This window comes from Glossina fuscipes, unplaced genomic scaffold, assembly GCF_014805625.2.
Source record: "Glossina fuscipes isolate IAEA_lab_2018 unplaced genomic scaffold, Yale_Gfus_2 0, whole genome shotgun sequence".
In the NCBI taxonomy this organism is placed as follows: Eukaryota; Metazoa; Arthropoda; class Insecta; order Diptera; family Glossinidae; genus Glossina; species Glossina fuscipes.
Genome location: NW_023998414.1, coordinates 13238479 through 13262446, shown reverse-complemented (window position 1 = coordinate 13262446; position 23968 = coordinate 13238479). Strand labels below are relative to the sequence as shown.

The window sequence follows — 23968 nt, the reverse complement described above, 5'->3', positions numbered from 1 at the left end:
GGTGTATTCGATGTTATAATTAAAACTCTGTCTGTAGGATGGATGTCTTTTGGATGGATGGCCCATAAAATGGCCAAGTAAGTACAGATCGCGACAGTTCTTGCAGGTTCTAATCTCAAGTGCGATAGAGTTTATTTTTGTCGTAATTACACTGAGTGCTCAGTCGGTAAAGCCAACTAAGTTGCGGCTACCACTCCTCTACCTCATTCTCTTTCTTCATTTCTTTCTAACCCTCCACCAGGAGTACATGAGTAGGGGACATGCCCTGACCGACCGGCCATATTAAAAGATGAACAACGCATTATGGCTCAATAATAAGCTGCAATTTTGTCACGCTTACTTTACTGTCATACGCAACGAAGATAGATAAAAACTAGCGTATGAAAATCAAAAAGGATTTGAAAAATATCCATAGACTATAATAAATAAGCTTGATTATCCTACATTTCCTTCTAATGTCCTGTTTCGATTGTGGCTTAATGCAGCGCAGTTTATCCGGTGAGTTTAGTCTACGGGAATGAACTGAGAATGAAAACAAATTTCCGCAGTTGATAAAGAACATCGAACACCGAAATGATAATGAATTTAAGTTAAAGATCAAAACCTGATTTAAATGCTCTTCGCTTATGTTGCGCATTGTGGTGATGACAGTCGTTGTCGCGGTAAAGAGTTTATGTTATAGATGTTTGTTAGTTACCTCAATTCAGCTATGGCCATGACCTATCAGATGATATAAAGAATTAAAAGTCGAAGAATCAGATGCTGGTATACTTTGAACGATGTGATTATCAAAATGTCTGCCCATTTATATTTGGATCGTTATGATGTTGTTGGAATGAGCGCACTCGTGCAAGATTTCACAGCTGTTTTTAAAACCTCGACGAAGGTGGCACCCCTCACCTGAACCTTGTCACCTGTCAGAAGAATTTCATTCATAGCTTATAGCACCAAACACACACACAGCAATTGCAAAAAACTACATACGCCTAACGCGAGGAATTAATTAATTTACGATATGAGCATAACTAGTTGTAGGCTTTCCGAATGCTTTTCTGATCTTGGGAAGAATTTTTCATATTTCTTAAACTCCCATAAGGTATAAAAAACCTCAGCATAACCTTCAGTGTGTTCGGTATGTTTACGAGAAGCTTTCCTCGAATAAATCGCGAATGCATTGAATTCGTCCCGACCTAAAATCTTCGACCTTAATCTAGAAGTTATAGCGAATGTTTTCGTGGACAACGGGACAGAGTAGGCTCCGTAAGATAGTTTACAAAGTGTCGCAAGAGACTCCAACCTCTTGCACTTAATACCGAAATTATGTATTTACAGTAATGCCATAATGTGTTTCATGCCTTTTTGCAATAACTTCCAAGGTAATTAGGATAGTTGAAAATTGCTCTTCTGTTCCACCCTTGAAACGATGATAAACACATGTTTTTTTTTTTTTTTTTATGTATGTTTTTATTTTTCCCCTAGGAAAGAAAATTTATTTTTCAAGAATTATATTCACATACACGATAGCATACTCAAATAGCATATACATGCTATATAGGTATAATGTAACGGAATATATATGAACGATAATTGTTGCGGATAAGTAATAATGAAGAGTAGATGATCAATTTGAAATTTTTAAAAGCAATAGGCATCGGTCGCACGGTTTACATTGATTTTTAAAGTCAAACCGAGAATGAATGAATGGACGATTTTGGGTTTGAGTTTTAACAAGTTCACAGATCTGTCTAACAGATTTCGCGATGCTAGTCAAGCGCTTTTTAATATTTATAATATAATATACGTCGGTTAATTGTTTCCGTCTTAAAGAAGATAGAGAAATATTTTTTGTCTCTCGCAAGATTCGGTTTTATTCGGTCCACATGGATTTACTCAAGAGTGAGACAAACATTCTGTTTTTATTGGAAATATCCTTTTGCTTGGAAGGTCCAGTTGATGGAGGACGAATTCAAACTTTAATTAGCACAATTTTCTCAAGGCTTACAATGGATCTTCATTCTAGTCTAAACTAAACGCGCTACCGATTTGAAAAGCAACTTTCTTACACCAAAATTTCCAATCAATACAACGACTACACAGAATTCAAGAATATTTTCCGCATGAGATCGTGAGTAACATGTGAATGGCCGCGGATATAAATCTCAAGCGTGGTAGAGTTTTCAATATAAACGCAACTATGACCCTAGTTATCCGGTAAATTTACACTTTTATGTACGCAACAAATCTGATATCTTTTGATATTGCGATCACCGGTAAAGGCCATTTACTACGTGCTACGACGATGGTCGGCAACAATAAATCATCATTAAATTACTGTTTTCGACGGCGAAGAGTAACCGGTACACCTTTCAAGGCAATTTTGAGTTTGAACGGGATTTTCTTTCATCACAAGTAATTCGAATTTTTCTACTGTGTCGAAGGTAACATTAAACAGGATTTATAAATTAATTATCAAACATTAAACTTTAACAGACGGCTCGAATCGAATCATTTTTTTCTCAAAGATGAGATAAGTCTCGAGATGGTATTGACCTTCGTATTATATGAGTTTTATGGCATATTCAACACAATAACGTAAACCTATTTCACAAACAGTATACAACCGTTGTAATCCAAGTGATTATCGTATCCTTTTTCCTTTTTTACTCATTGCTTCATCTTTTCTTACCTGATTTGGAGAAAAATCTTCAAAAAAATTCACGCAAACTTATATATGTTTATAGTTTTATAATTTTATCTCATTTTTTTTTTTTTTTTTTTTTTTTTTTAAGGAAAATATATATATAGTTATTATTTTAGATGTGTTTATTTAAAATTTTCACTTCACATATTATTCATAAACGATTACAATTGTTTTGTTTTCTCAACTTTGTTTTTTTTACTTTTTTTCCTTTTTTGTTTTTTTTTTTTTTTTTTGAAATATATACTATTTTAGTTGTGTTGTTTATGTTACATTAGCAAAAATTTATTGTTGACACAATGCAAATAAATCCAGGAAATAGATAAAGGTGAGCATTATGCATACATTATTCATCAAACTTTCATTGCATTGAATTCATTACATTAGACAAAGGAATAATGAAACGACATAGCATTCTTTGCATTGAGAAAAAATGCAAATCATAATAAGTTACGTGGGATTGCGCGTAACTCTGTTGTTATCTAGCGACCGCTGGGGAAGAGACAAGAGAGAAATTCTCAAAACATAAAACCAAAGATGGTACAAATTTGCCTATACATATATGTATGCCTATAATATGTTTTGCATCGTTAAGAAATGTTATGTATTTTATATATGAAGCGAGCTAGTAAGTCCTATAAACTCCTACGCCAATGAATAATCGAAAATCATTAACTAGTGACCCGGATAATTTTCCGTAATCTCAACAGGCGTGAAGAGAATCTTGTGAGTATATAATTAGAATAAGAATTTCGTAAAGCTATAATGCGAGCCCGTAAGCTTCCTCAGCAAGCTCGTATAGTAATCGAAATATTTTAATTAGAAAATCACAATTAATCTAAACGAGACTCACTGATGGTAATTAAAACAACCGAATGGGTGTACAAATAAGTTCCGTAACTTTATATTGATTGCTGAATAAAATGCAGTTGTTCGCATAATAGGTCAGATGTTGGGGATTGTATGGTAGAAATTTCGCTTCCTTACCAACCTGCACTTTCGCGTATGGCAAGCTGTAAAGGGATGAATATTTTCCACGGCACTGCATTTCTTCCTCTTTCAAACTGATTTAAACTGCAAAAATAATCCAATTGGAATTACGGAAATGGGAGCTTAAATTTAGGAGGAAATTATATTGATGTCAAAGTCTAAATTTTGTGTAAATATTGGCAGAGGTAAATAGATATGAAAACCGTTTAGTTGTGCCTTAATTATGCATATGTTAGCAAAACGTTGGGAACAAATTACTTTCCCATCGTCGCATACAATCCATAGTTATACTGATCGGGCTAGCCGTTTCAATTTCCTTTGTATACCTATCAGGAAAGATTTCATTTATTATAAGATGTACTTCAAAAGCAGTTTAAACTCTGTATATGTACTCCTAACCGATGTGAACAATGAAAACCGTTCTTATTGTAATCTGCTCAGCTCAGCGATTTGTCTGATGTAATGGTGATTATGACATCAACACTTCTTCTCATCATCAAAATACTTCTTCTTCTTCTTCTTCTTCTTCTTCTTCTTCTTCTGTGAGTCAACAAATCAATAACATACAACTTGCCGAAATGTTTTGGGCTTTTCTTCTGCTTCGAATGACAACACGAAGGCGATTCAGCGCAAAGTGAATCTCATTGTACGAGTAGTGACGGATTACAAGTGTATGCAAGTGTTTTATGGAAGAGCTGAAAACTTGTAAAAGTAAAAGGGTATGCGAAGGAGTACATTTCTCATTTGGCAGTGAATATTTGTATGTATTATTGATAAGCTTTAAAAAAAGAGGAAAATATCGGTGTAGGTCGCCAAATTGCGTGAATGCAAAATGTCAAAAACGCCCTACATGCTCTGCTGATCTCACCACATGCAAAAAAAAACTTTATGGCTATGAATACTCTCCTTCGACATCGCTGTGAATTGATCTTCTGGGGTAACCCGTGGCTTTTTGTGCTTGGGATTGTCTTAACAGTTTTACTATTCATCGGCAATCACAATACGCTACAGAAAACTGATCTTCTTATTGCCTGGCATGTAATGAGACCGTAATGTTGACACCGTGCTAAACGGCATTTTCACTCAATTCGTATGATAGCCATTTTCCCTACAACACATAATCATTTCGACGTCACTGATCGAAATGCGTGCAAAAGCGCTCATTATATGCTCGGCTATGGTCGAATATAATTTTCTCACTTATTTCAAATAATTTCAGTCATGAAATCGATGACTTCGATAGCAAAATATTTCGGCGTGCTTTTTGTTTAACGACTTATAAAATGATAGCCAGAGGTAGTCTACATCGTTTGCCTGTCGTATTAGTTAAGCGAAGATAAACTTACGCTTATATGTAATGTTATTTTTATCATACAATTCCCTAATATTGAAAATTGTTATATGCGAAATGTGTTTAATGAAGACAGAGGAAACACACTTAAGCACTTCAAAAGATTTCATTTAAGCCGAAAGCAATTATTTACTTATTCAAAGAGAGATTATGATTTTCAACAAAAATCCACAATAAACAATATAAGCTTTAATGTCACATTTTACGGCTTTGTGAAATCAGACAACCAACGAAAATATTAAAATTAAGATGAAACAAAATGCCGTAATGGTCAACATTGTCAACGGATAATAACGAAATATAACTTGGCTATAAAAATCTGCCCCTAAAGTGTAATATATTCGCAATACTTTTCTGTGCATAGCATAGTCTTTATGCTAAATAATGATTAGTATTATCATTATTACTATTAATTGTCTCGGCAGTACCTACCGCGACATAAAAGATCTATTGTACTCGCGCGTACCCATAGACTTCTCAAACGTCCCTCTTCAAAGTCTGCATGAATCGGTATCGGAGATACCCATTATTTTCAAATGGTACCTGAGACAACTGTGAGCCATGTAGGAGCCTGAGACCGAACATTGGTCGGTCATCCTTAGTTCAAGTAGCTTGCGTCCTGTGCCGGAAGATTTTATGAGCCTTTTTGCTTACCCTTGTCCGGCACATTGCTTCCAATAACAATACGATTTTTCTGTCCCCATTGCGATACCGGCCGTTTAATGCGAATTCTTAATACGTTACAGAATGGTTCAAAACCTATAATGGTCTCTTGGGCGCCCTTGTTGTGTAGACCATCAATTTTTTCATTAACCTCAACACACAAATGGCTCGACTTGAAGGTACTCCAACAGGAGCCCAATTGTTATCATTTATGGCAACTTGACTGTTGGAGTAAATGCAGCTCAACTCACTCTAGCAATGCTTTTTCAAGCATTTGGAAGCAAAGGCCATTAGTATGACCTTTTGAAAATTCGGGCCTCATACTCCAGTCCCAGTTTCGCCATTTTCCAGTTTTGAATAGTGCGTATACGATTTGCTTGCTTCCACCCTGAATTCAAAAGAACTGAATAGTAATAGTCGTTAGTCTTTTTACCTATATTGTGTCATCTAATTGCATTGATCTTTAATCATCATTTTGAGAACTGAAAAAACGAATATTTATTCGCTTAGCCATTACGTGACATTATTAGTGCAAATTAAAAAGTACTTACGCTTACATCGCCTAACTAACTAACTAACTCGATAGGATAGCATTGTCTTCTTAAGAGAAGGAAAAATGCCAATTAGGAAGATAGAACCAATTCAGTCACTGCTTATGCTCATATATATATATATATATAAAAGTTTTAATTTTTGAATTTTCAACAAACTAAAGCCGCTTACTATAGTATATTTTTAAATTTATAATAAGAATATTTGGCAGAAATATAAGAGAGCATGCATGCATGTAGTACGCACATATCGTATCACTCAATAACTCTCCGATCTTACCGGCCTTTTTTTGCAATTTCGTCACTCAAACTCACTTATAATGCCACATAATAGTCACTATTGGTCCTTTGTTACTTTCAAAGTAGTAGTTGATGAATATTAAACAATGTGAATAATAAAATACAGAAGCCATAACCATCCCAATCGCCATCAACTTTTATAACCTTAGTCGATTTGTACAACATTCACCGTTTCCTGTCCTCTTGGTTGGTTGCCGATTAGAATCTTGAATGTAATGATGAATCATCATCATATCGCATATTGCTTACTTCGTCTATGTGACTTTAGCATGTTGCTATTTTTCATCCAAAATCATTAGACGCGGCATCCACTTCCAACTGGCCTTTGTCATGGAAAAATGTTCACGCAAAATGGCATTTAAGCGGACTCTTGATATACTTGGCGTGTTAGCCAGCTAATGCAACTTTAGCTTTCGATCTTCCATAACGATTGTAAGCACTTTTTTTTTTTAAGTTTTCTGGAACAAATACGAAATTTAGACAACCAAAGCATTTAGCGCCATCCGTGCCCGCATGACTTTAGTAACTCACCAAAAAAATGTACATTTTCAACAATCAAGAATCGTCATAGCAGCTTTCAAAGCAATGCTGATTGCTAACGAGTTCAGTGTAATCAACAAAGGAAATTCATAGTTTTGGATGGCTTCGAATATTAAAAAGGTAGCTTCACAAAACTCCCGTTAATCTGTAAATCCAGAATTGTCAGAATGTCTTGACCTATCATTGAAACGTTCGTACTATTCAGAAATTCAATAGGACTGTCAGTAGTGTCGTCACATATGCGTCAGAGCAGAAACTTATTGAATGATGTGTACGTATTTACATTAAAACTATGAATCCATTTGCATGTACATATACATATATATAAGAAGCGATTTGTGTACTTGTAAATAACTCTATATAATGTTAAGTGAATAACGTAACCGATAATAAAATGGGTAACCAAGGTTTCCTTTACAGTCGGTCTCTTTCTTCCTCCTTCTTTCTCTCACCCCCTCTCTGTCGCTCTCTCTCTCTCTCTCTTTCTCTCTTTGTTTCTTATAAGTTTTAATAATTGGAAGAATTTTCAAGCTTATTATATATATTATGTGCTCATATTACATGCTTCTGTATATGATGCAATCAATGCCTTTGTCAGAAAAGTGTATTACGTTTCATAGACAACCGAGCTGCAACTTGGTATTGGCTTACGTATCGCATTATAAATTGCTTTTTAACAGATACTCCTGTTTTAAATGAATGAATACATGCTTGGGTACTAATGACAATCTCGATGTATGTTGACCCAAAAAAAAAAAAATAAATAAAAAAAAAAAACTAATGCATGCCATTCAACAGACAGTTGTATTGAGGTTGATGAGCTGTTCCCAGCATATTCCAAAACAGATGCAATATTTTCAATTTAACTGTAAGTGTGTTGTGGTCAAGGTTCGACAATAAATACGATATCGTTTGTATCTACAAATTGTTTTCTTAAACGCTAACAATGATAGCTTTTTATGGCGCATTTCTTTTCTTTTTTTTTTTTTTTTTTTTTTTTTGTCAAACGACCAGATGGAAGCTCCAGAAAGTCCATCAAGTAGATATATTCGTGTTGATCAGCGTCAATTTCTGAATCGATTTAAGCATGCCCATTCGTCCATCTGTCCGTCTTTATAATGTCTGTTGTAAACATATCTCTTGGCCGCAAAAAATAAACCTATTTCCACTTATGTTCTGAAAATAGAAAAAATCAATCGCGACCACCACCACCAATATTATGAAGTATGAAAAATTAATTATTTCCCTTTTTTAAGGCCCACGGTGATATGTATAAAAGATTCATTTCGGTCACAATCGCATATAATTTTCTTACCTGTTTTTTTTTTGTTTTTATCCAAAATATCTTACATAAAAAAACAGAGTTGTATTCCTTTAGATTCTACATCAATTGCTGAACAAGTTTGAAATTATTTGTTGAAAGCTTAAAGGAAAGTGCTGTCATGTCTGGATCTTGCCTCATCTCTGTACTCACCACAGAATATTTCGATTAAAATGATTTTAACATTTTACTTGTGTAATATCAAGATATACGCGCTGGAAATTTCCAAGTTGTAATCAAAAACATTTCAAAAATTGTCCTTTTTTTTATTACTCTCATATACGGTTCTCAGTTATTTGTGTGGCACACACAACCCGTCTAATCTATGAAGTTATTAAATTTACTAGACAAAACCTAAATATTGTATGTAGTCAGAGCATCCATATATACTTATTTTCTTAAGACCTTAAGATGTTTTCTTGTGAAAACTTATTTTCGCTAATCTCGAGCATCCACAACTGCAAGCACATACACACATGAAAGTCTCAAAGTTTTTTGTTAGGTGCAGACGTATCAGTTAGATCGGTCCGAATTAAATTTTGCATCGTACTTTTAGATTAGGTTGCTATAAATATTTACTAAATTGTCAAATTAATAAAAAAGTTTCGAGACTTTTAAGATTCCACGAACAAAAGAAGGAATATTCTATTTGCGAACTAAGTGTTGTGCGCTTATAGGTAGTCGCATTAATTTAATCTTCAGTTATAAAATGTTACAAATTTAGCAAAAAACAAATAAAAACATTATAGTGCGTCACGTCTCATCATTAAATACCTTACCCCATTTCATATAATGGCTTTTCAACATAAAGCTATATATGAGAAGGGATCGAACAAATTTTCCGATCGAAATTTGTTTTTTGATAACAGCCGCCCTTGGGCCAAAACATGTCTGTGTTCCAAATTCCATCAAAAAATCTCTCTTTGGCCTACAGGTTGAACGCAAGGATACCTAACGGACGGACAGACAGACAACTTTATATAAGTATAATAAAAGCTGGGTCTGTCTCAAGCCCTTTTGGTTGTTTTATACGCCATCGCGAACCTTATGTACGTTTGCGCCACAGGTGGTGTAGGCTACAAAAACTAAAACGCTAACGACAATTTATGTCAACTATAAAATATAACAAAGAAAATCTATATAAGATTTTAAATGATACATATATTTTTCAATTTGGCAATGTTATATCAAAATAAATAAGAACAAGAAAAACTTTCGTTTAAACTGATATATCCACTATGCAGACGAAAAGGAAATTCATTTTGCAAATGATTAGGCCGCAGGGGGAATCTGCATAAATGCATATATATTCGGTACAAATATTTGCATACAAAGAGTTTCAATGTATTTGTGAATGATTGCATATACAACCAAAAAAAAAAAATAAAAAAAAATTAAAGATAAAAAAAAGAAAAAAACAAAAAATCTCTTTTGCTTTCTTCGTCCTTTTGAATTATTTTATAAAAGTTTTTTTTCTTTTTTTTTTTCCAAATACTATTGTAATACTGTAATAACGAGGGGTGCGATAGTAGTAGTTATCTACGCAATCGTATGATAACGACATAATGTCAAGGGCAACAAATACATACATACACATACACATACACACATCCAAGCCTACTTAAATATTGAAACCATCGTACGCTTTAGATTAAGGTTAGCCACACTCATGCATTGTAATGCTGAGATTTTATCTCATATTTTGTTTCTTTGCATTCGAATGATGCTTTTTATGTTTCAGTTTCAGTTTCAGTTTCAGTTTCAGTTTTAGCTTCAGCTTCAGCTTCACTTTTAGTATTATATTATTTTTCTTTTTCTCGTTTCCATTTGTCGCCTACAGCTCTCTGTGATCTTCTTCCTTCATGTGATTATAAAGCCCTCTACTTTTCTCTGTCTGCTACCAAACCCATCATCTGTTTTTGTTTGTGAGTGATATTACAGTTAGTCGTACGTATTCAGTTTACGTTTATTTGCTTGAATGCGTTGTGTGTATGTGTGTATGTGTGTGTGTTTGTGTGATTTTCAAACATGCACATATAGAAACATATATATATATATATATATATCTATATACATATATACATACATTTGTATATGTACACAAAATAAGCGAATGATTCGTTTTTTTCTTTTCCTTTTTTTTTTCTTTTTTTTTTTCTTTCTTCGTTATTAAATATGCTGCTGAGCTAACGTAGTATTGCGGATGTAACAGCATATGCGTGTGTTATGCCCCTGTATACGTACAATTTGATTTCCCTCTGCATTCTAGGTTAGAACAATGTTCAAGTATCCCTCTACCCTTTCCACTTGAAAATCACTTGTATGCCCAAGCAGTCCCCACGCATTACCTCATTTTCCCGCATTTTAAATTGCTGTTGACTTTGTTGTTTATTTTATTGCAATTTTCAAAGTTCCTCTTTGCTCGTGAACACAAATGTTGAATATTTAAATTAATTTCATGTTACACTTCCGTTGCAAAGCTAAAAACAAAACAATAAAAAAAAAAATGCATAAAAAGCAAAAAAAAAAAAATTAACCATTCTTTCTACACAACCGTTTATGTTAAAGAATTTTAATTCAAATAAACATTAAATCTCGAGCGTGCACATAGTTATTTTCAATTTAATGTCAAATCATTCCGTTTAATAAAATAGTATAAAATAATAAAACTAATCGTAATAATCTAAGGAAACATACATCTAAAAAAAAAAAAAAAAAAAAACCCCAAAAATAGGTTAATTTTTCTTTTTGGTTGTTTACTGCGTTCTGCGGAATTTCTACAATCGACAGTACGCGTTTGCATTGCATCACCGCACTTGATTGAATTGAAGCATTAGCTCAACTTATTGATTTATTTCCATGAAATTTATCAGAAAATCACTCTTTTCAAGCAAACGAGGTCTTTGTTTGCCTTTAGGGTAAACCAAAGAAAAAAAAAAAAAAAGGAAAAAAGAAATAAATAAATAAATAAAATGAAATAGTCTAAATAAATAAAAAAAAAAGGAAAAAAAAAAAAAATTTAGTTAAGGTATATGGTACATATGCCCTTTCACGTGGTATTTCAAACATATAAAATCTTTACAGACTTTTTACATTAGCATAGGAACTCGTTTAACTTATATTATATTAATTAAACCTAGCTTTTCATATTCATCAGTACTTTTTTGAAAGCAGTTAAGATACCTTTGAAATGCCTTGAAGTAGTCAAAATCATTGTAGTAATGAAATTAGAATATTGTCGGGATGATTCAAGCATTCGAAATCCGATTTGGTTGGGATCAACAAACCAAAGTAAAAGTAAATGAAATAAAAAAAAAATTGGAAATCATTGAAATCATTAACCAATCCGCGATATACTGACAGATTGAAATGAGAACTTACAACTGGTTGCTAAATCATTCAATGCATGGGCGAATCAGCATATTTCCCGGCAGACACACTCAAGTGAGGGAACTACTATGTATGCAATTCGAGGCCGATATGTTAAATCGCGTTACTTAGACAGCTGCTGGGAATTCACGTCATTTCTTGAGAATAGAAAAATTTTCAAAACATTGACCGATTAAGTGTGAGTTAAAAGTTTTATTTGGGAAACGAATTTACAATGACATAGTGAAATGGTGCAGTGAAAAATTGAAAAGAACGCTTTGGACATTCAATTTTTCTGAATTGTTATAACTGAAGGCATCATTAATAAAGTGCTGGATAAGGTAACGCAGGATGGCCAGTTAACACTGAATATAATTTTGCATTCGCATATAGATCAGTAGATATGATGTTAATTTATGTTTTGGGTACAAGAAAACGTTTAACAAGATATGTATATTAGCTAACCTCGGATTATAAACGCTTTCAGCTATGGCGTTTTGAAAAGCACTTTAGCCCATTTTCAAAAAGAAAATTGCATTTTTTTCATCGATTCTATCTACGGATATAGGGATTTAGTCTCATCACTGTATTATCATCTGACCCAATTGCCAATAGACCAGAAGACGAATTAAACCCGATACTTCAGGCTCAAAACTGCTAAATTGATCAAACTCATCTCACGTGAGTTTTTATTGAAAAAAAACGCAAATTTTGTTCATTATCTCTGGCTTTAAAAATCACTAAAACAAGTAAAGCAAAATAGTACTACGGTAACTTCTTGGACCAGATGAGTGAAAAAAACTGATAAGGATAAGTGCAGTTTGTAAGAGAGAAATACCGGCATCTTGTATTCACATATTAACTCACATAACTCACAAAGTGAACGAATTGATATATGATATGCGGGACGCGATTTCAGCCTCCTTGATTTCGTATCTGTTTTTGAACTTTTGTGTTCATCATAAAGGGGTAAAGCAATAGTATTCGTAAGAAGACATTTCGATTAACGTTAGGAAACAATTTTAATTAGATCGTTCAAGAATAGGTTGGTCGGCCTAATAAGTGATTGCCTTTAAACAATATTCCAACAATCCGGTATAGTAATCGTAGTAGACATTAACCAAATAGATACGAATTGAAAGGAGTAATTTTATTACTAGCAGAGCTTGTAGTATAAATGCCCAAGTCCACGACAATATAAAAGAATTTATGAGATAGAAGAAGTTCTCGTTTCAATCCTATTACCAAAATCTTTCGGTAAAAGTACGAAGTTTTATTTCTCGAGAAGGACAAAAATGGATTATTATAATCATTTTTCGATCTACTTGACATTCTCTTTTAATCCATTTATTCAACTTGATTCACATAATATGTGAGCTTCACTTGCCAAATCGATTAACTCCATAAAACAAGAAGTTGAAAAAAAAGATAAAATATTACAAATCAATTATTATTTATTATAATAGTGGCCAAAACGATTTTGTCATTTATTGGTGTTAATACTTATTATTAGAGAAATTCGTTTTAAATATGTACAGCTAGGTAATGAAGCGCTTTAATATAAAAATTTAATAAAATTCCAAAAATGAAGTTAATCGATTTGGCAAGTGAAGCATCCATATATTGAATAAATATACAGTTGATATTTAAAAATAATTTAAAAAAGACTGCAACTTACGTGTTAAGTGCGAAGACCAAACTCTCGAAACCTAACGAAACTCATCGTAATGAAAAGAAAACCCTTCCTCATGTTTTCACTCGGCTCTCAAAATCTTTCGATGATATTAAACAACATTAGCTATATAGGCGATATCAGCGAAAAGAGTAGGACCAACGAAATGCTCCGAAAATTAGAAATTACTTCAAGCACTTGCGGTCGACAAAATCGATCGATATGTCAGTGATAGTTAGCATAAATCATCTTCAGCGAAATGATCAAAATTTCGAAATTTTTATTGAAAATCGTTCGTTACACGTTACAAAAAAGATCGAACTTATTGAGACTTGGAAAATTATTGAAATGAAATGAAATCGACCGATCGACAATCGAGATCGTCTCGCTTAGGCATTTGCGCATGCTTCTGATTTAATGTATCTTTATGCTCTAATTTTCTTTCCTTTTTCTACTGCAATTATAGCTTTGTCAACTGTTCAACTTTAGTTTATATCGAATCTAATCTATCACATCATATGAAAGAAAGCCATTAAACTAATCTAAATAATGTTACAATTTTTTGGTTTGATTACAGTTAAGCTAATCATTTTGCCTGAGTCCCAACTGTTATCTGTCGAGTAGTTACAATAATTTTCGTCTCTACTAGTACCAGTACTATGTCTAAACAGTGCTAGCGATTTAACAATGAAATGTTTCGTTACCATTAACTGCAGTCGTTTTAAATGATTCCAATTACTATAACCGAAAATCTTATATGTTTTATAAGAGAAAAACGAAAAAAAACGAAAAAAAAAAAAAAAGAAAAGAGAAGAAAAGAAAAGAAAATGACTTAAATATGTTACTAACGGAGGCTATTAATTAGTTATACTATAGGAGATAAGAACAAATTGCATAAAGTTGTTCAATTTAACTTAACTAAGGGTTAAGTGAATGAAGGCTTATAGCTCATTATTTCAGTCAGTGACATCTGCCTTAGTAAGAGTAGGATTTTGGTCAAGTATTTATGAAGTTGGACGAGAGAACACAAATAAATTTCCGAATAAAAATTCATTAAAAGTTTTTCAACTTTTGAATCGTCAATGGTCTTACACTTCAGTCAAAATTCAAACTTGACTAACGCGATTCATTAGCCATTCGTCACCACCTCAAACTATAAGTGAACGGAAGCGCGTATACACACACACACACACACATATATATATATATATATATATATATAAATATATGTCTATATATGTCTATATATGTATATAAATTTATGTTTTATAGAAGTTTTCGACTAACTCTGCTTATATTTCTTACGAACCTATACATACCTATACATGTGTGTGTATGCAATACATGCATGTCTACATTTATTAAACTTATTTACAATATCTAAAGTACTCTTTCGATCTGACCTACTTATAGAGGCCAGTTCGCCACTGTTGATGTATATTTTTTTCGATTCGCTTATATAATTTTCTTTATTTTGCCATTACATCATTCACTTTTATCCTTAACACATGTACAAACAAATCTATACACATACTTACGTAGATGTATTACAATGTTGTTATTTTACAATTAATAATAAAGGAATTTTTTTTATATACCTTTTTGTGTTTTTTTTGTTTTTTTTTTTTTGTTTTTTTTTTTTTATTATAACATAATTGCTTAACTAACCTCGACATTCGGTTGATTTGTTCGACCGCATAGCAGTACAACGCAATGCAATACTTTCGCATCAGATATTCAACAGCAATCACTTAACGATTTAATAATTATTGGAATTTTTTGTTCGCACATTTATCAATTTTTTTACGATTAATTACGAATGGCTGACACATCGTCTTCATTATTACTACGACCACCAATATTGATGCGCTGTATACCGTATGACCCGTTACTGTATCGATCATTATTAGATTTGCTTTCAGTTTTTTGGGAGAGCAAACACATCTAGGAAAATGTTATTCCGCACTACAAACAACCTATCGGCAATCATTTCTATTATAATTGTTGTATTACGTACAGTCACAAGCCTTCTTGGTCTTGAGAGAAAATACATTTATAGCGCTTATATATTATATATATATGCTTATCACAGCAATTGTCTTCGTGGCGCTAAACTATTATTATAGCCAGTAGTTGTTGTGGGAAAATTTAATGACGGTGATGCGGTTACTATCGTAGGGCGGCCAGTTTCATAGCAAGTAGGCATCGTTTCCCGGTAGCCCTGATCTTTTGTGATATTATTTTTGTTATTATCCTCGGAATTGCTAATCCGTTTACCGAGCAGTACATTACCTGTAGTACGATGTGTTGCATGATAGGGGGGCGGTGGTGGTTGACGATATTCGTACATAGTACTATTATCGGTGGGTGTGGCCACTGTGGTCGCACTGCAAACCGTTCGCTGAGGCAGTATTAATGATTTACTTTGGCGAGCGTTTAAATTCTCTATGCTAGCTGTTAGGGAAGCACTGACTCCGGCTGCTGCGTACAGCACATTTGGAGCTTGTCGTTTATCTTGATTTTTTGGCATTCGTCTGGTCGTACCAAATTTAGCCTGTAAATACTCTTGAGCACTTGCATTATATTTACTACGTGCTGTTGTGGTGATGGCGGTGTTGCTAGTGGTGTAGGCGGTTGTTTGCACAGGACTTGGGGCTTTTTGCGAATGCTGATGTTGATTTTGGCGTTGCTGTTGTTGTTGTTGTTGTTGCTGTTGCTGCTGTTGATGTTGCTGCTGATGCTGATGCTGATGATGTTGGTGCTGATGCTGATGCTGATGGTGCGTTTGCTGCTGTTGGTCCTCTGTTGCATGGTTTATTGTCTTGAATGTGACGGAGCCTGGTGTTACAGCAGGACTATAAAGTTCGCTTGCTTGATTACGTTGATTGTTGACTTTATTACCCGCATAGGCAGGCACCAAATCCGGTTGAAACTCAGCACTGCCGTTATTAAGTTTGCTGTCATTATTGTGGCCGCCCAGATTAGGGGTAGTAGTGATGGTAGCGGCGGCCACAATAATGACAGCAAACTTAATAACGGCAGTGCTGAGTTTCAACCGGATTTGGTGCTGATGCTGATGCTGATGGTGCGTTTGCTGCTGTTGGTCCTCTGTTGCATGGTTTATTGTCTTGAATGTGACGGAGCCTGGTGTTACAGCAGGACTATAAAGTTCGCTTGCTTGATTACGTTGATTGTTGACTTTATTACCCGCATAGGCAGGCACCAAATCCGGTTGAAACTCAGCACTGCCGTTATTAAGTTTGCTGTCATTATTGTGGCCGCCGCTACCATCACTACTACCCCTAATCTGGGCGGCCACTGACATGCGGTTTATTTCAGCTTGTACTCGTCCATGTGGATATTTAATATGGTGCATATCTAAAATGATTAAACAAACACAAGCAAAACTCATAGATGTGTAGAAAATCATATATTTATTTATACAAAAAAAAAAAAAAAAAAACAAAATGTAGACAAACTAAGAAATTTGCTCAACAAAGGATTTAAAAAAAAAAAAAAACGCTTAGTAAGGAACTTGTATATGGCGTAGACAAATATTATTATACACGCGTAAGCCCAGTATTTTATATTTAGCTAAAAGTGGTAAAAAAAAAAAAAAAAAAATAAACTTTAAGAGAACGTCTCAATCACGAAATGAAAGATTCAAAAATTTATGAAACAAAACATTGTTGTAGGTAGGTTTTGCATTTTAGATCTACTCTTCAATTACTGCTATGCCAATTATTTAGTGTTAGTATAATAGTTTGACTTTCTATCGCAAACCTTATCTTCTCTATTCGCCTATTCTTAGTTTACAACACTCAACCGGAATAGGGAAAGAGCTTAGTTGATGCACACCAATCAGATGCGCCACACATTGAACATCATCAGACACACCAATCCAGATACAAAGGTCTACGTGATATATGGACGCCAACAATCCAATGACAATTGCATGTAAGAATTGCGATATGATTGAAAAGTTGTATAATGAAATTTTTTTTTCATGCTAGATATCGGCCTAAAAAGTCATCCATCCATCATACACCTCCTTACTTAAATCGTTCTAATGACTCGCTTATATAATTGAATAGATTTTACAATTATTAAAATGATTGTTAGCCAAGATTTAACCAAAGGCGAATACAATTCTTTTTTTTTTTTTTTTTTTTTACTTATTTACCTTTTTTCTATTAACTAAGTTTTACATAAGTCCAATGAAAAACGAAATAAAAACATGGTCGTTCGGCGTAAGTAATGCACTTCTCGTTACGAATAATTATGTGGTAAGATTCCTTTAAGTAATTTGAAAGTACATACATACTGAATGAATATTTCAAGAAAGTTTTTACATCAATCAATCACCTTGTGCTTGATGTAGACGAGAATTTTATATTGTTTTCTTTAAGCAGAATTATGTAACTAAGATTCATAAATTCATTTTAAATTTGTTTTTTTAACTTACCAACGCATTCGTGAATATCTAAAAACAGTTGATTGCTCAATATAATGAACAATACGACTCTGTCGAATTTGTGCAAACTTTAACTGATTCCGATACTCGGTTAATCGATTCGAATTTAAATTTTTAATTTTTTTTGTTTTTTTTTTTTTTTCATTACCGTTTGCGGCTAATCAAAATTTTTTCAATGAACCCTTTCTCAAAACACTTTGGTTTATGTGTTTTCGGGAACTTTGCAGCGGTTTTCGTTATCAATCACACAGTGGATATCACTTATATACATGGGACACGACGATGGTCAAAGAAACTGTGACAAGAGAAAACGATAGGGATGTGATAGTCGCAGTCTAGCGGACGTATACCCAATCGCTAAATGTTACGCGTTTCCTGATAGCGTCCACGACAACTACGATATCAAGCACGCCGTACGGCACTGAGTTTTGAATCTGCGAACATTGACTCCGATTATCGCTCATTTATCAACTCGTCATACACATGTTATACCTTCAATGCAGAGAATGTAGAGAATGCTCGGCCTCTCTCTCTCTCTCTCTCTCTCTCTAAGGGAATCAATCATAAGTTAACCGTAAATAAAATTTTGGCAACATGGACGGGCAAAATTTATATTTTAATATCTATTCGCATATACCACAATTTTTGTAAAAATGATGCCGATGACGACCGACGAAATGAAGAAGCTTAAAGCAATTCATGATCTGGTTAAATCAAAAATAAAAAAATAAAAAATTGAAAAATTGAGAAATTGAAAAATAGAAAAACATCTGCTTGTACTGATTGATTCATTTATCACACAAACACTGTATGTGACGGGGTTATACGTAGTTTCAGAATTTACTTTTCACCAGCCAACAAAGCTGGCTAATAAACTAATTTTATGCCAAATGCAGATTTTTGTTTTTGCTTCTTCTGTTTTGTTAACCTTAGAATATTCATTTTTCTCAATTGTATTTTCATTTTCTTTCTTGGCACATGATTCGTATGCCATCGCTGCAATTTCACATTCACGTTTACATTCATTCATTCATTCATTCATTCTTTCATTCGTTTATTCATTCATTTATTCACTTGTATTTGAATTCGTTTAACAATAGATGTGAAGGAAAATTCCGTTATCCTTACAACTACTTTTATATATGTGTTTAAAGTAAACAAACACGCTATAGATCGATCTAAACTTAAACTTAACAGGAATGCAGAAGTTTTACAAAACAAATTTAAAAAATAGTAGCGAAGCGTTTGTAATATTGGCATAAATAAAGATGACTAAGTTAACCTTAGAGATACTTTTAAAGGGCACAATAGCTAATGTCAAGTGTTTATGGAAAGCAATGATAAAAAATATACGAAATTATCGGAAGACGATACACTTATACACTATACAAACTGTATGGCATTTAAAGGTTAATGCAGCCTTAAAACAAATTCAAATGATTTCGATTAAAAATAAACGACAGAACTTTCTTTTAAGCCCACTAGATAGATGTGCGAAACTTGAAGGGATTTATTTGTAAAAAAAAAAAAAAAAAGCAGAGAAGAGAAAAGAAGAAAAAAAAAAACAACACATTTAACTTACATATATATATATATATATATTTTCTCATTGGTGCGCGCGCCCCGGTTGTCGACTGCCAAGCGACCGCAGTTCAACAAACTAACTATATTCAATGTGCCAGTGAATTTTACAAAATATTTGTTAGTTTTGCTTTGTTATGCCGCTCCCTAAGGTCTAACATACATTTGTGCATTTGTATATGTTTATTATCAGTTTAAAATCATTCATGGAATTTTTACCATTTCGAACAACTGCTGTATACCTGGTGGACAGTAAAGGTATTGGTACATAACTTTGTACCGAGCGAAAACCTCGGAATTCAAAACAAAACGATATCGTTTTATTCATTTTGTGTTATTTTGTGTTGAGATTTTTTTCTAATTTTTCCACTTATTTGATCTTTATTGAAGTTTTTCCTTTTGTTGGTTTGTTTGTTTGTTTGCTTATTTGTTTATTTATTTGTTTCTTTGTTTTTGTGTTTAGTTTATATTCAACTCTTTATGCTGTAAATAATGTAAAAAAAAACTTCCAACCACTCGACATTAAGCAGCGACTTGAAAAATATAATTTATGTGCATAAATATGTTTATTAAATTTACGTGAAAGGAAGGAAGCAAAAAAAAATATATTTGATTTCAATTATAGGTAACATCCATTATCCATCAGCATCTCATGCTTTAAAGCGTAGCGCGTATTCTATACGCTATCTTGCTTATGTCTTTTCACATTTTCCGCTTGCGACGGACAATTCAAATTTCAAATCATATCATATTAATTTTATTGGAATAAATTGTTATTGAAGTTTCATTAAATATAAATTCAATTCATGGCAAATTTATATTCAATAACTTTTTACCACAAAAATATTTCATCTTTCAATCAATTCGCTTAGTTGAAATTCGCTAAGATGAGTATTCAAGATTCGTTGTATAATAAAAATATAATATTTTACCTTAACTCGGTGCTTATTTTTCTATTCTTGCCTTTTTTATTTATTTATTTATTTTTTTTTTTTTTTTGTTTTATTTTATCTTATTTTTCCTTTTTTTTTTTCTCTGTTTATCGTGTTTACTCGAATTCGGTTAATGGAATGCGGTTGCATAGTTTTAATTATCTTTAATTTGAAATAATATTCATATAGAGTTTTGTTATTTTTCAATGTTTTGTTTGGAATGAATGAACTCCTGAAAAGGCTGCACTGGACACAATTAATTTTTGTGCTCTTTAGTGACCCAAATGACAGTTGAAATGTTTTAATTAAAAATTAAAAGAAAATTTTTAATTAATCTAACAATTAATTCATTTTTATATAATTATCATTCGTGTTAGATGCTTTAGATCACAAAAGCGTATATTATCATAGTTAAAATATATGAGATATACAGACCAAACGACGTTTTCTCTACCCAAAAACATTTGTAAATTTTAACAGACTTATTTAACGGAAATTGTGAGTACGGCACACACTTTCAAGTTTTTGCATTTTAAAAAAATTATTAATAATCATTAACATATGGTTGGCATGTAAAGTCAGTAAATAATAGGAAGACAAGAAATAATAAATCGCGAAAAATAACAATTGAAGTAAAAAGCTATGTTACTTAACGATAGTTAATGGATGACAGGCATGGATACCAAACAATCCACATCAGCCACTAAATAGTGAAGAGAGAGAGAGAGAGAGAGAGAGAGAGTAACAAAAAATACAGGCAATTTCTTCTTCTTCTTCTTCTTCTTCTCCTTTTCTCTTTATATGGTCAATTATTTAAATAATATTCCTTACATATCTAATGCGGTCACGATCACGAAGATGTGAAGAAAGAGTGAAAAAGCTGCCTAGTGTATGTGAGGCCGATCACACACTGTAATGCCTTTACGAGCATTCATTATAGCTGCCACTAACTATGGCCAACTCACGAGCAGTTAAGGAAGTAAAAACCTTTGGATATTAACTAACTAACCCATCAAACTATAGTTACTTACTAATATAGGATAGTTATCGCATAAGTTGTAAACATTAATGGAAAATATCCCATGCATAAGGTGTAATTAATAATAAGCAAGAGTGACTATGGTCACCTAAAGTACGACTTAAGTCACACGTGCGTAGCAGAGCCTCTTGTAGTGGATTTTTCGAGGCATATCAACCCAGCAGGGCGTATACGCCCAGGAAATCCTGGATGAGTGCGACGCTAAGCCCTGACTATTGGGGATGGTCGTTAGGGTGGCAGCGTGGGCAGACACTTTAAATCAATTTGATAATTAAGGCGCAGTGAGGCCTTCGGAGTATAGGGATTGTAGCACTCATTGGAGCGTGCTAAGTCACATTCAAGTAATTCGCTGTGTTAGTGGGTACGCGTAATATTAAATCACATGGCGGCTATTTGCGTTAACCCGTAAGTCAACGTTAAAGTAACGAGTTGTAGATGATGAAGGGAGGTTGATAATATCTAATGAATAATAGGTTGCAAAAACCGCATAGGTAATACTTAATCAATGTTCGATGTCGATAGGGTGGCTTTATGTTTTCAAAATTCATCGATTCATGCATTTTTATTTTTCCTCCGAACTCGAACTCAGAAAATAGAAGCGGCCTGTTTGTCATTATTGTGTTTAAGAAACGGTTATTCTTGCAACACAGCCCCATAAATTATAATCGTATGCTATATATAATCATATCCCCTTAGCGATAAGGCAGTTCGCCATGATGGACTTTTAAAATGCATTAGATGAATGAAATGTATAGGAATGAATGTATAGCATAAGTCGGCTCTAATTTTCAATTTTTCAAAATGCCAACCTATCACTTTGGAGCGAATAAAGTACAAAACGAATCAGAAGAAGAAGAAGAAGACGAAGTGAGTAAAGGGGATTGTATTTCCAAATTCCATTTCGAAATAATTGCAAATAACTTATCTATCGTTGGGTAACCACACTTTCTATTAGTTTGTTTTAATGAGTACAGTGTCCTTACCCTTTGAAGATCACATTAGGGGCTCATGATGCTAAACGAAGCGATTTAATCGAACTTTTTGTAAAGATCTTGTGTTTCTCTACTTTTATTGCTTATTTAAGAATAATTGCAAACGTAACCTCAATCATGCGAAAGATTCAAATTATTACGGTTTGATAATAAAAAAAAGTTAAAATTTTATATCATCTCTGAATACTGATAAATATCGATTGCTATCGTTTGACATATTGACGACTAACAGATGCTTATACTAATAGACTTCCAGCTCGACAATTACAATTTTGATTGAAAATGTCTTATACAGTATGATGCTGATAACAGTCCATTGATATAAATTTCTATTCATAATTGCGCGAGAAAATATATATAATTGCAACGAAACTTTCGCGATTTATTGAAGCGGAAATTATCTAAAAATATCTATATTCCGTATGGCTTTTAGGAGAAATAAACTGAAAACGTATACACGTTACGTTGTTGTTATGCATTGAATGAAAGCTAAGGCGATGCAAGTGCATCAGCTTAACACGCCCAGAATTGTACGTAGAACAGAATGGCGAGAATTTGTTAGGCAAGCTTGAGTCGATTTCAAAATTTTCTATCACACTTATATTTGTATCATTTGATAACACTTGCCCGGTTGCCACTCCTCCTTGGCAATAAATATCAATTTATTTGCTACACATTCTTTATAAATGAGTTATGTAAAATAAGTTATCATCTTGTTCACTAGGAAGCTTAAGAATTATAGCCGACTACGTGAAAACGGATATTATTTCAAAACTTCATTAAGCGAAATATTTTCATTATAAAAAGTAAAAAAAAAAAAATAAATAAAATTCTTCTGGAATTAAAAGATAATCCAAAATAAAAAACTTGAAAATTTTTATAAAAAGCGTCGTCAGGTAAAAAGTGCCAAAATGAAAAAGCATTAAATAGCTGTTATTAAAAGAGAAAAACGAAAAAAGTAAAAACACAAAAAAGTGAAGCTGATTATTAATGGTCCCCATATTTTATGCGGGTTAGCAAATATTAAATGAAACAAAACGAACGGAGAGTATTTCCATTTTAGTAATTGCTTACGCTGAAAAAGAATTGTCCTATTTATCATAGCCATGCATCACAAATATATATATATATATATATATATATACAATACTGTCCATCGTGTTGGTACTGGTAAGGCGACATTGTGTAGCGATGACAACGAACATGAAAATGGATTTACTTTCAGTTTTTCTTATACAAATGATAACATAAAGCGACATAAAGCGAGAAAATGAAAACGCAAGAACAAACGTATATGGCATATAGGTATATGTGTTTATAAGAACCTGCACGCATATTCTTGCATAAAATGAAAAGACAAACTCACCTTCATTGCTTTGCGCCAAATATGCTTTTTCCGCATGACCCAGTTGCGCATCGCCTACTGTCTTTATGCCTACTTCCAATAAAGGTGAGGCAATGTTAATAGAGCCACCGCCAACGCCACCGCCACCGC

General features: G+C 33.2%; 1 protein-coding gene across 1 annotated transcript in view; it reads right to left on the bottom strand.

The window, feature by feature from the left end:
- Window positions 1-15097: 15097 nt before the first annotated feature.
- The window catches only part of LOC119632204, a 72569-nt gene continuing 63698 nt past the window's right edge, over window positions 15098-23968 (bottom strand). The window contains exons 5-7 of the mRNA XM_038025012.1: window positions 23840-23960; window positions 16679-16833; window positions 15098-16372 (exon numbers count right to left, since the gene is read on the bottom strand). Coding sequence (XP_037880940.1) covers window positions 15542-16372; window positions 16679-16833; window positions 23840-23960 — 1107 coding nt within the window. The 3' untranslated portion in view covers window positions 15098-15541. The remainder of the gene's footprint in view (window positions 16373-16678; window positions 16834-23839; window positions 23961-23968) is intronic.